Raw genomic sequence first — 11,328 nt, forward strand, 5'->3', positions numbered from 1 at the left:
CAGACACATGAGAAAAAAAGGTAGTTGAATAAAGTTAGTAACATAGCATAAAGCAAAGCAAAATAAAGAAAAATTTTCATTTCTCATTTGTGAGGTCTAAATTTAAAAAATAAAAAAATAATAATAATTAAAAAAAAAATACTGACACTGTTTTCCAGTAAGCAGGAATACTACTATCAAGCTTTTATTTTCATTTTTGATTAGCCTAAAGCACTTGATAAGCTTTTATGGCTGGATTTACTGTTTAAGCATTTAGCTGGAAATCTTCTCTTGACATCTGCTGCAATGTCAATAGATCATCCACACGCTACTCCGCTGACAAATTATCCTAGCAGTCTTCTTAGTGTCTTGCTATGGGAATAGGCATATCTGAAGGTTATTTGCACATACAGCTCTTTTTTCCTCTGAAGTTAAACTCCACATCAGAGAGGATCCTTTTGCCAATAATTTATCAAGTGTCTGCATGACGTCAAGTAACTTTTCTTTGGAAGTACTGGTAGGAGAGGAGACAGTTGCTTCCATCAAAGAAGGAAGGGCAAAATAAGTGCCTGTTTGTGGCATATGAGTCAATTGGCTGTACGCTCGTGCAGCAGTGTCACATCTGTGCTTAATTTTCTCCTCGGCCAGGGGGCACTCAAATCACCATCATTTAAGAGAGTGAAGAATAGCAGGCTGCAGGGTATTTCTTGGGCTTGGAAAGATGCTTTCTATCATTGTAACTGCACGAAGCTCCTGAGCACCGTAACGCTGGGATTTTGGTGGCTTGCCCACTGCAATCACTAAACCTTGTTTCCAAGTCATTTATTTCTTCGGTTCTCATTCCCGTTTTGTAAAGTTGCTTACTACAAGAGGAAGCGCAGTAAGAAGCACGTCACCAGGTCATATGTTGTGCTCCTGGGCAGAGTACTACTACTGAAGGAACAAAGACAGCAGATGGGGGGGTTGGGGGGTAGAAAAAACGGCCAAGAGGAGAAGGTCTAAAGGATGAAGTCTAGATTGCACGATCCCTGACAGTGAGCAGGAGCTGACTGCAGGCTCCTGTGTTGCCATGAGCTGACTGGGCTTATCCTGCAGCCAAAGGGGTTGTGCAGCACCATGTAGCCTGAAGGTCAGGCTTGGTGTGCTGTGTAGCACGCAGTCTACAGGGAGTTTGATGCACAAGATCCCAAACACCAACCCCACAGTGACCTGTAGCCTCAGCTCTGCACGTGAGCTTTCCTCAGACACCTGTGCCAGTCCAACAAGCTGCTCGTTGCCGTTGGCACGGTCTAGCTCCATTCCTCCTAACTCTTCCCCTTGTGCACGCCACACTGCTCTACCCCTCAGTGAGTTTGCTCGGCTCCTTAAACACAGGTGGAGAGGAACCAGGCGCGGCACTGCTCCTTGCCGAGGGCCACACCCGGCCTCCCCACAGCGCCCCACACGGGCAGCGCCCCGCGGGCGGTCCCGCCTGCTGGCCTGAGGAGGGCGGAGGAAGGCCGGGGCAGGCGGGGAGGGCCCGGTGGGCTGGGAGCCGCTCAGAGCCGCGGTGCCGGCGGCGGAGAGCGGGCTGTCGGGGCAGCATGGGGCAGCGGCGGCCCCACGAGGAGCGCTGCTCCTGGAGCAACACCGACTGCGTGGAGCGGCCCCTCAAGCGCCTCTTCGAAGGGCTGGGCCGCGTCGTGGCCGCCTGCCCCTGGCCCTTCATGCTGGTGCCGCTGCTGGTGTCGGGCGGGCTGGGCGCCGGCTTCATCTTCCTGCCCAGCCTGCAGGAGAACGACATCGAGGAGCAGTTCACCCCGACGAACGGCCTCGCCAAGGTCGAGCGCGACTTGGTGCGGCAGCACTTCCCCACCAACGACTCGCAGTTCTTCGCCCAGCGCCTGGCCACCGAGGGCTCCTACGCCGCCCTCATCGCCGTGGCGGCGGGGGACGGCTCGGTGCTGAGCCCCGAGGCGTGGCGGGAGGTGCAGAAGCTGAACGAGACGGTGTACAGCCTCGGCTACGAGGAGCACTGCGTCTCCGCATTCGGCAGCTGCGTCCGCCCTAACCCCGTGGCGCAGCTGGGCCCGCTCCGCTACCCCGGCGGCGACAGCAGCCCCTTCCTGGGGACCGCGCTGGGCGGCGTGAGGACGAACGGCAGCGGCTACGTGGAGTCGGCCCGGGCCGTGAAGCTGCTCTACTACCTGCGAGAGTACGGCGACGAGGCCGAGAAGAGCCGGGTCTGGCTGGAGAACTTCCTAGGGAACTTCTCCCGGGTGCTGGCCGACTTGAAGCTGACGACCGTGCAGGTGGGGCAGGGGGCTGGGGGTGGCCGTCGGCTGGGGACCTGTCCGCAGGAAGAGCGCCGGCGCTTCACCTCGCTTCGTTTTGTTTCCATGGCAGGTGACTTACTTTACCTCGCTGTCCAGGCAGCAGGAGTTCGAAGGAAACACCAAGAGCGTGATCCCGCTCTTTTCCGTGACTTACTTCCTGACGATAACCTTTTCGATCGTCTCCTGCCTCAGGTAAAATAGCCTCTAAGCTGTGATCTGCGGGTGGCTGCCTCTGCGCTTCCTTAGTTTAGTTTCTCCTCGTTCTGTTGAGTGAATGAGAATGATTCTGTTCTTGAATGAAGCAATCCTTGAAGATGCAGCCATCACGTGAAGTTTAACAATAGGCAAAAAGGATTTGTTTGCTGTTTCTCTCTAGTTTGCATGTATTAGCCATCTCCGTAAATGGGGTTTGTGCGGAGTCCCAAACACGTACCTGAGCTAGCATTCAGTTCAGACACATGCACCCTGAATGCTAATATCCATTAGTGTGTTCTTTGAAGCCATCAATCATTTACATAGTCCTATCTCACAGGAATCACTTTCGTTAACGATATATTTGTGTATGGTATGTTTTCTGTGCATTGCAACTGTTCCAAAAACTTCAGCAAACCTGTGCTCCTTAAGAGGTTGGAGGTGCTGTAGCTTCCACACAAAAACACTATGCTGAAGTAAGCACTTCGGATTTGGCACAGACACCAGGTTCTACTTCCCCCTGTGCGTAAGGGAGCCAGGAGCCTGCTCTAGCAGCCTGTGCAGCAGCACAGTTCTACACCAGCACTTCTCTTGGATCAAACTTAGCTGCCCAGCTTGGCATACATAGAGGAGACTTTGACAGAAAGGATGCATAAAAATCAAGGCAAGAAGTCATCCTACTTTCATCCTACTGGACAGGGAAAGACTAAATGGTTTTATTGCTAAGATCAGTTTGCCACTTTCTGGGTTGCATTTATAGTTCCAACCTTCACCCTGCACACACTAAGTATTTGTTCAAAAGTTCAAAAATGGGAGGAAGACAGGGAGGGAGAAGGAAGTATACCTGGTTAAGATCTGGATGTACGTTTTGTTCTGCCACCTTCTCAGTTATGGTACAGATCAATCAGCACTAACTTCACAGATTGCTGCAAGTCTGTGTAGGTCTTTAAGCACTGTGCTTCCTCAGAGTCCTGAGCTTTACCTGCTTTCGCAAAGAACTTGGTCTGCCCTTTCTTTGCTCTTGTGGGAGGAGAGCCAGGCTGTGTTTGACAGTCATGCAGCAGTGTTTGTGTGCTGTGCTTGAGGAATAAAGTTCTACTCAGAGGATGGGCTTAATGGAATAGTGCTTGCATGATACATCCCGCTAATTAGGCTGTAAAATTTCTGTGTACCAGCTGTCTCATGCCCTGTCATTTGAGGGTGCATCCAGAACCAGGGTGGTTTCACCAACAGACATCCACCCATACAGCCCCTGGGATTTCCTCTGTACAACGTTGAACAACCTCACAAGAGTTAGGCAGCTGTGCTATGCTGCTGATATTAGAGTATGGTAGAAGGTTTCAGCCAAACACAATTCCAACTTCAACAGCTTTTTAGGTATATAAAAAACATGATTTAGCCCACAAAAATGCAACCAGAATAGGATATGGTAGCTTATCAGACTCGTCTTGCCATGGAAGTGAGAGGTTCTCCTAAAGTTCAGACATGGTCTACAGCCTAGAAAATATTCCTGATTTGGCACGAGGCAACTCTGCCCTCTCGGTGTGCTGCAAAGTCTGCCAGCAGGAGTGTTTCATGGGGAATATTCAAGCAAGTTGTTGGGGGCATCTTGGCAAATGGCTGCTTGCTGGTCTGTCTGCTAGAAGGCTTCTCTACATGGTTGTTACTGCCCAGGAGTTGCTTTCATACTATGCTGATGCTAACCCTAAGAATCTGTATAAAAGGACAGAGCTTCTAAAAGTTAATGACATTTTTGATCACCTTAAATCTAGACCATCCCTAGCCAAGTGTACGTATTTTCATGTTACCAGTTCACACATACACAGATCAGTACACGTACTTACTCTCAGATACTGGCCAGCAGTAATAATGTATTTAGCATCTGCTGTATAAATGAATCTTGTCTAATGCTGACACTTGAGAGCTCTCCTAGCAAATGGCAGCTTTCATCAAGTCCTCTTCACAGACAAGGTACCATCTGTATCTCTGTAGAATATTCACTTGTCATGCCAAATGTCTTGGTGAAATATTTGACATGTAACTAAGATATTCTTTAAAACATTTTCAGACTGAGCTGTATAAGGAATAATGTCTGGCTTGCATGCTGTGGAGTGGTTTCTTCCGGGCTAGCTGTATTAAGCAGCTTTGGATTGTTGATGTTCTGCGGAGTGCCTTTTGTGGTCACTGTAGCAAATGCACCGTTTCTTATCCTAGGTAAGTAGAAAAAGTGTGTTGGGTTCAGATTCAAAGAAAAAAGTCGGAGTTAAAACAACTTGACGGCATTACTCTTTTATGATATGAGTAACAGATCGTACGCAGCTCAGTCGTGCTGTGAGGAGAGGAGATGCTGCTTCCCCTGACCTTCAGGGGGGCGAGCATTCGGCTCCACGTGCCTGCGCTGTGAGGCAGAGGTGGTGCTCTGCCAGAAGGGCTGCTTTCACACAAAAATGGCACCTACCCTAGTTTCACTGCTCCAGCTTGACCAAGTATAAAGGGTGGGCTGGTAAGGTTAGTGCTTCTGGCATTATTCTAGGGTTGCTGCTAATTTAGCCATGCTGACTGACCATTTATTCAACTAGTGCTTGGAGTTTAGAGCTTCTACTTCAGCTGAGCTCAACAAGGTTCTATCACTGCCTTCCTTCCTACCACATCCTGCTGTTTTCTACAGGCATGTTATAACCATTTATGTATTTTGTTAGTTCCAGATAATAGTTTGTCTACCCCAAAACACTTTGTTGCTAGTACTGTTCTCTGGGACTGCTGAATGTGGTAGCAATTTATGCAGGTACAGAGGTCTTTCCAAAACCACCCACCCCTCGTCCACTGCTCCTCTTGTTCAGTTCAGTGAGAGCTGCCTGCCTGGCAACTTTTAATCACTTTCTAGGTAGCTCAGCAGTGAGCACCATGGAACGTATGCCCCATGTGCGACTTAGGCTAAACTAGCAGTGAGTTAGGCTAGTACATGTGTTGTGAGGTGAGTATGGGAAACACGTTACCGTAAGGTTTTGTATTCTGTATTAAGAGTGTAGTCTTTGATCGGATGCAATTGGGTCTGAATATAGCTTAAGCACTGAGCAGGACTGTCTGCAATTTCAAAGATGTTCATTTTGTTTTCACGAGATGTGAAATTTCCTGTTCAGTGTACAACTATGAACAGTCTCGTGATAGAAAATTGAAGCGATACCCCATTCTGTTGCACCAAGGAAGTTACCGAATCTCATCGTAGCACGGTCTGACAGAGCCTAGCTTTCAAATATGTCTAGCTAACATTACTGCAGATAAATTACAGCTTTTAAAATCCTTACCTAGTCTCCTATATGACTAATTAATATGATGTTTTCTTGGTCTTAATCATGTGCTGAGGAAAATACGTGGAACTCCCAAGTTAATGGAGGCTGTAGGCTGTATTGGATGTCTAATGCAAATGCCCTTCAGGAGATAGGTAGTTTCTTTGGTGCCTTCATTGCTCAGGTGCGTTTGGTATTTGCATTTTTTTGCTCATCAAATGCAAAGGCTCTAAACTTAACAAGGACCCTTTTGTATACCTGAGAACGAGCTTAAACCACTCTCTTCAGAATTCTATAAGCAACATGATGAATTTGGCTCTCTTTGGAGTTATAACCCTTACTTTGTAATAATTACAAATGACCTTACTTTAAAAGAACTGCTTTCAAACCTGCCTTCCAGAACCTATGTGGCTCAACACCATTCAGTACTATCTTCTGGCTTGGTGCTGATCTTGTTCTGGGTGTCTAGCGGATGCTGAGAGATCTAGGAGCCAGTCCCAAGTGTTTAAAAATCACAAACATAGTTAAAAGTCATGAGACTTTTCTAAAACAAAGTTTCTGTTATGTTTGGTTTTTGTTGTTGTGTTTGTTTGTTTGTTTTGTGGTTTTACACAGCCACTTGTTTTTAGGGTCTGTTTGGGTTACGTTTCAAGCTTTCCTTCACAATGTCAGAAGTATAGGTAGGCACAAGTGGGAGGGCTGAACACTGAGATCGCTATTTAATCAGTATATGCCAGAAGTTGCTTTTTGAAGGAATCTATTTCATCAGAATAAGAAGTTGGGGCCAAGAGGGAACTTCATGAGGGCACCCTCCCTGCTGCAAGGTAGGATTTAAGTAAACCACTCCTGCCAAGTGTTTTTAAGAACTCATTGAAAATTAAAGAGGAAGGTGTTTCTAACAATTACCTCAGTAACTTTTGAGGCATCCCTGATAGCATTAAGTTGATCATTCTTTGTTCTTTCATATGTATCGAAGGTAATTGATTTTTTTTATCAGTACTTCATTAATTTGCAGACTGTTATCATGCTGCCTTCTAACAGGATGATTTAAGCATGCAAACAGAATAATATCAAAGAGAGGATACAGCCCCAGCACACCTCTTTCCTGGACACTATCTTGCTCACAGCAGAGAGACCTGATTTTTTTAAAGCCAGACATAGTAGGGAACTCCAGGTTTGTTTTATCTAAATACACCGGCTGTTACATTCAGCTGTACCATGCTTTGCAGAATGCAGTTTCTAGGAGAGGTTCTGGGAAGATCAAAGTACTTTCAGCCACCTGCCACTAAGCTGCCTTTATTCATGAACTGGCACTTGTCCGTTTATCTTTCTTGCTAATGTGTTCTTGCCATCCTTTATGGCATGCTCCTTGCCATCCTTGCCATGCTCCTCTCTGCTTATTGTCTGGCCCACCATTTCCTATCCTTCTTCCCTCCACTTAGCTCTGTTTCTACCACTTAACCAGTTATTCTCCATGTTCTATTCATGCAGTCCTTTCGGGCTTTTTTTTTTTTTTCCCTCAAGTGGAGTGCTTTGTTCATTGACTTGCTGTAATTCCAAAAGCAATTCAAGAAGTATTTTGCCAGTTTAACAAACTTGCTGTGTATTTTTTGTACCTCTTGAAGTGCTTGGGACTTCTTCCAGCTTCTCACTGTCTTCTGAAGATAGAGCAAGAAATTATTGGTCTAATTTGTTGCAGTGGTGAAGAGATTCCGGGGAATCAGAATAAGCAATGTATTTAAATCTGTGTACTTTACATCATTGGCACATGGACAACAGACACAAAACACTTGTCAGGCGGTGAACTAGGTGTGCTCAGTCCTTCAGCAGAACAGGGTGAGGGATCAACAATTCATCCAGTCACTATGAGTTTTTGAAAGGTAACAGAGCCATCTGCATACCAAGGATGTGTTTTCCTGTATCTTTAACTTGCATCAGCGCTAAAGCAATGCTAGTAGCCCACCTTTATTTATTTATTTTTAATTCCATGGAGCCTTAAATGCTGTTTATTTTGTGCTTTTGCTGGGTGTCAGGGGAAGCTGCCTTGTGCAATGCAGGGTTAACTCTTTTTCTTGCAGGTGTTGGTGTTGATGACATGTTCATCATGATCGCTTCCTGGGAACAAAGTGCAAGAAAGACGGACACTAAATCTCGTCTGGCTGACACCTACAGCGAAGCGGCGCTGTCTGTGACAGTCACCACTCTCACAGATGTCTTGGCCTTCTTCATTGGCACCTGGACTACTTTTCCTTCTGTGAAATCATTCTGCCTCTATACCGGCACTGCTTTTATCTTCTGCTATATATATACCATGACCTTCTTTGGGGCAATTATTGCTCTGAACGATAAAAGGGAGCAAGCAAACCGTCACTGGTTAACCTGTATGCCAATGGAGCAAGGAAAGACGTCCTGTTTGTATAACGCATGTTGTATATGCGGCTGTTCTAGTGAGTCATCTCAGCTTAAAACCAATGAGACAGAGAGTGAACATCCAATGAGCCTATTTTTTAAGAAGTATTATGGTCCTTTCTTGACAGATAAATGGACCAAGCTAGTTGTGGTGTTGCTGTATGGAGCATATTTGGGTGGCAGTATTTATGGGTGTACTCAAATAAGGGAGGGCATAGATCTTCGTAATCTGGCTAGTGATGACTCTTACGTTATTCCATACTATGACGATGATGACAAATACTTCTCAGAATATGGACCTAGGGTCATGGTTGTTATTAATAAGAATGTAAGTTACTGGGAAGAGCCTCTTCGTGAAAAGATTGAGACGTGCATGGAGGATATAGAGAACATTTCCTATGTAGATAAGAACCTCACAGAGTCATGGCTGAGAGCATACATAGCATATGCTAAAAAATCTTCCTTAAATATTAGTGATAATGTTACTTTCATGAATAATTTACATGCACTGTTCCAATACTATCCCAATTTTCAGTGGGACATTAACAAGACTAACAATGACATAACAGCTTCACGTTTCTTTGTCCAGACGGTGAACGTTACATCAGCCATCGATGAGAAAAATCTTTTAAATCAGTTAAGAGAAAAAGCTGAGAAATGCAGTATTCCACTAATGGTGTACCACCCAGCATTCATATACTATGACCAATACCTGGTCATAGTGGATAACACCATTCAGAATGTTGTCATTGCTGCTGCGGCGATGCTCGTTGTCTCTCTTTTCCTTATTCCCAACCCGCTTTGTTGCTTGTGGGTGACCTTTGCTATAGCTTCTGTTATAGTTGGTGTTGCTGGTTTCATGACATTTTGGGATGTGAACCTGGATTCCATATCCATGATCAACCTGGTCATTTGTATAGGATTTTCGGTAGATTTTTCTGCTCATATTTCCTATGCCTTTGTTACGAGTAAGGAGTCATCAGCAAACAAAAAAGCGATAGGAGCTCTGCACCAGCTAGGTTACCCAGTATTACAAGGTGCAGTTTCTACTATATTAGGAGTAGTTGTCCTGGCTGCAGCAAAAACCTACATCTTTAGAACATTTTTCAAGATCATGTTTCTCGTTATTTTGTTTGGGGCTGTTCATGGTCTTGTTTTCATTCCAGTATTTTTAACCTTTTTTGGACACTTTGGCAGTACTAAAATTCAAGAGATTAGGTATAGAAATAACAAAGACTGTCCATGAGTTAAACGTAAAATATTATATTATATATTATATGTAGGTTAAAATGCAGTGGCTTTCAGGGAATATAAGAAATGAAGGATAGAACAATAAAACAGAGAAGCAAAGGCTTAAGAAAAGCCTAGCAGCAAATAACAGAAGGTATGAAAGCGCACAGAACAGATTACATTTCCTCTCTTTTTGTGTGCTTGACTTTGTAACCTTGATGTTGTTAAACCTTTTTTTGTGAATTGTTTACTGAATGTATTGAAATTTAATTATTATGAACACTGAATATTGTCCCAGCTTCATGGACTATGTTACAGTTTTGTCAGTAGATGTACAGAGGGGTCAACAACTAATTGTTTGCATCTTCTGGCTATTTACCTTGGTGCTGTCACTCAGCCCAACACTGAGCCAATTTTCCCCAAGAGGCTCCAACCTTGAGGTTTTACAGCAAGATGATCAAGAGGTCAGCGCTGTCAGGCTGCAGTGGTTCATAAGCCTTCGAGAGACTTAAGACTGCTCAAGCTCCTAGCGCAGCACAAGAAGCCCCTAGGGAAGACAAACTGACACGTTTCATTTTCACATGCATCTTTTCTTGCTGTGCAGTTTTCTTGCTTGGATTAAACAACATGTAGCTTTAAGAAGATTATGTTTAGATTATTGGTTGCATTTTCTGAAGGGACTACTGTAGGTGACTAAACTTCTGTGGTCCTCCTGAGTAGCCGTAGTGCTAGATGGCATGCCATTGGCACGCCCGGGCTAGAATTTACTAGAAAGAATAACACTCTGGTTGAGGGCAAAATAAAAGCAACCCAGCTGGTTTGTTCTAAAACTAAACACATAAATTCTGTTGTGTTTATCTGTGACAACCCATCCTTTGATGCATCAACGGAACAGAGGAGCTTTCACAGAAATGTGAGTTAATAATAAATGAAGGTGTTTAACCTGCAGGGACAAAACACCGAATGAAGAGCCAGCATGTAATCTGTCACCAATTTAGTGAGCTACCTGTCAGAAGCAACTGAATAATGGCTACTAGTATTTGTAATTCAGGAAAATAAAAAATGAATCTAAGAGGTATAAAACCATTCAGTCCAAATATACAGCTGTGGAGTGGTTCTTCTGAAAGCTGTGGCAAGTGTGACAAAGCCTTGTTCCATCTGCATTTGTGACCTGTAATAGACGCAGGAGAGCAGAATCTCATTTCCTTCATAATGCATCCGTTGGTGGGGACAGCAGTCACATCACTCAGACACTATCAGTTAACTTCCAGTACAAACTGAAAGTCCTGGTGGTCTGGTAAAGTCCCCAGTGACTGGAAAAGGGGACACATGGCTCCTACTTTTAAAAAGGGCAGAAAGACAGACCCAGGGAGCCACAGACAGGTCAGCCTCACCTCTGTTCAACAGATCCTCCTGGAAGCGATGGTAAGGAAAATGAAAGACAGGTAGGTGACTCGAGACAGCCAACATGGCTTCGCCAATTGTGGGTGACTAATCTAGTGGCCTACTATGATGGAGTGACTGCATCAGTGCACGTGGACATCAGTATCCCTCATCTGTCTGGCTTGACACAGTCCCACACAACATCCTTGTCTCCAAACTGGAGAGATGGACTAGCCAGTGGGCAAGGAAGGGGCTGGATGGCTGCATCCAGAGAGTTGCAATCAACAGCTCAATGTCCAGGTGGAGATCGCTGATTAGTGGTGTCCCTCAGGGATCCACAGGGGGAATGGTACTGTTTAATATCCTCATTAACAACATGGGTGGTGGGATTGAGTGCACCCTCAGCAAGTCTGCAGATGACACCAAGCTGAGTGGTGCAGGTGATACTCTAGAGGTAAGGGATGCCATCCACAGGGACCTGGGCAGGCTTGAGAGGTGTGCCCATGTGAACCTCATGAAGCTCAACAAGGCCA

General features: G+C 45.2%; 1 protein-coding gene across 1 annotated transcript; it reads left to right on the forward strand.

The window, feature by feature from the left end:
• The first annotated feature begins 1,446 nt into the window (after window positions 1-1,446).
• PTCHD3 (patched domain containing 3) lies at window positions 1,447-9,701 on the forward strand. The gene is made up of 4 exons (XM_035319304.1): window positions 1,447-2,270; window positions 2,365-2,486; window positions 4,555-4,700; window positions 7,852-9,701. Exons 1-4 carry the CDS (start codon window positions 1,563-1,565, stop codon window positions 9,426-9,428), a joined length of 2,553 nt encoding a protein of 850 aa, XP_035175195.1. The 5' UTR covers window positions 1,447-1,562; the 3' UTR covers window positions 9,429-9,701.
• The last annotated feature ends 1,627 nt before the right edge of the window (window positions 9,702-11,328 follow it).

Source organism: Oxyura jamaicensis, chromosome 2 (assembly GCF_011077185.1).
Source record: "Oxyura jamaicensis isolate SHBP4307 breed ruddy duck chromosome 2, BPBGC_Ojam_1.0, whole genome shotgun sequence".
Taxonomy (NCBI): Eukaryota; Metazoa; Chordata; class Aves; order Anseriformes; family Anatidae; genus Oxyura; species Oxyura jamaicensis.

Coding starts and splice junctions, on each gene's coding strand:
- PTCHD3 (XM_035319304.1), top strand. CDS start 1,563: ATGGGGCAGCGGCGGCCCCACGAGGAGCGCTGCTCCTGGAGCAACACC. Junction 2,271..2,364: donor TGAAGCTGACGACCGTGCAG/GTGGGGCAGGGG, acceptor TTTCCATGGCAG/GTGACTTACTTTACCTCGCT. Junction 4,701..7,851: donor TGCACCGTTTCTTATCCTAG/GTAAGTAGAAAA, acceptor TTTTTCTTGCAG/GTGTTGGTGTTGATGACATG.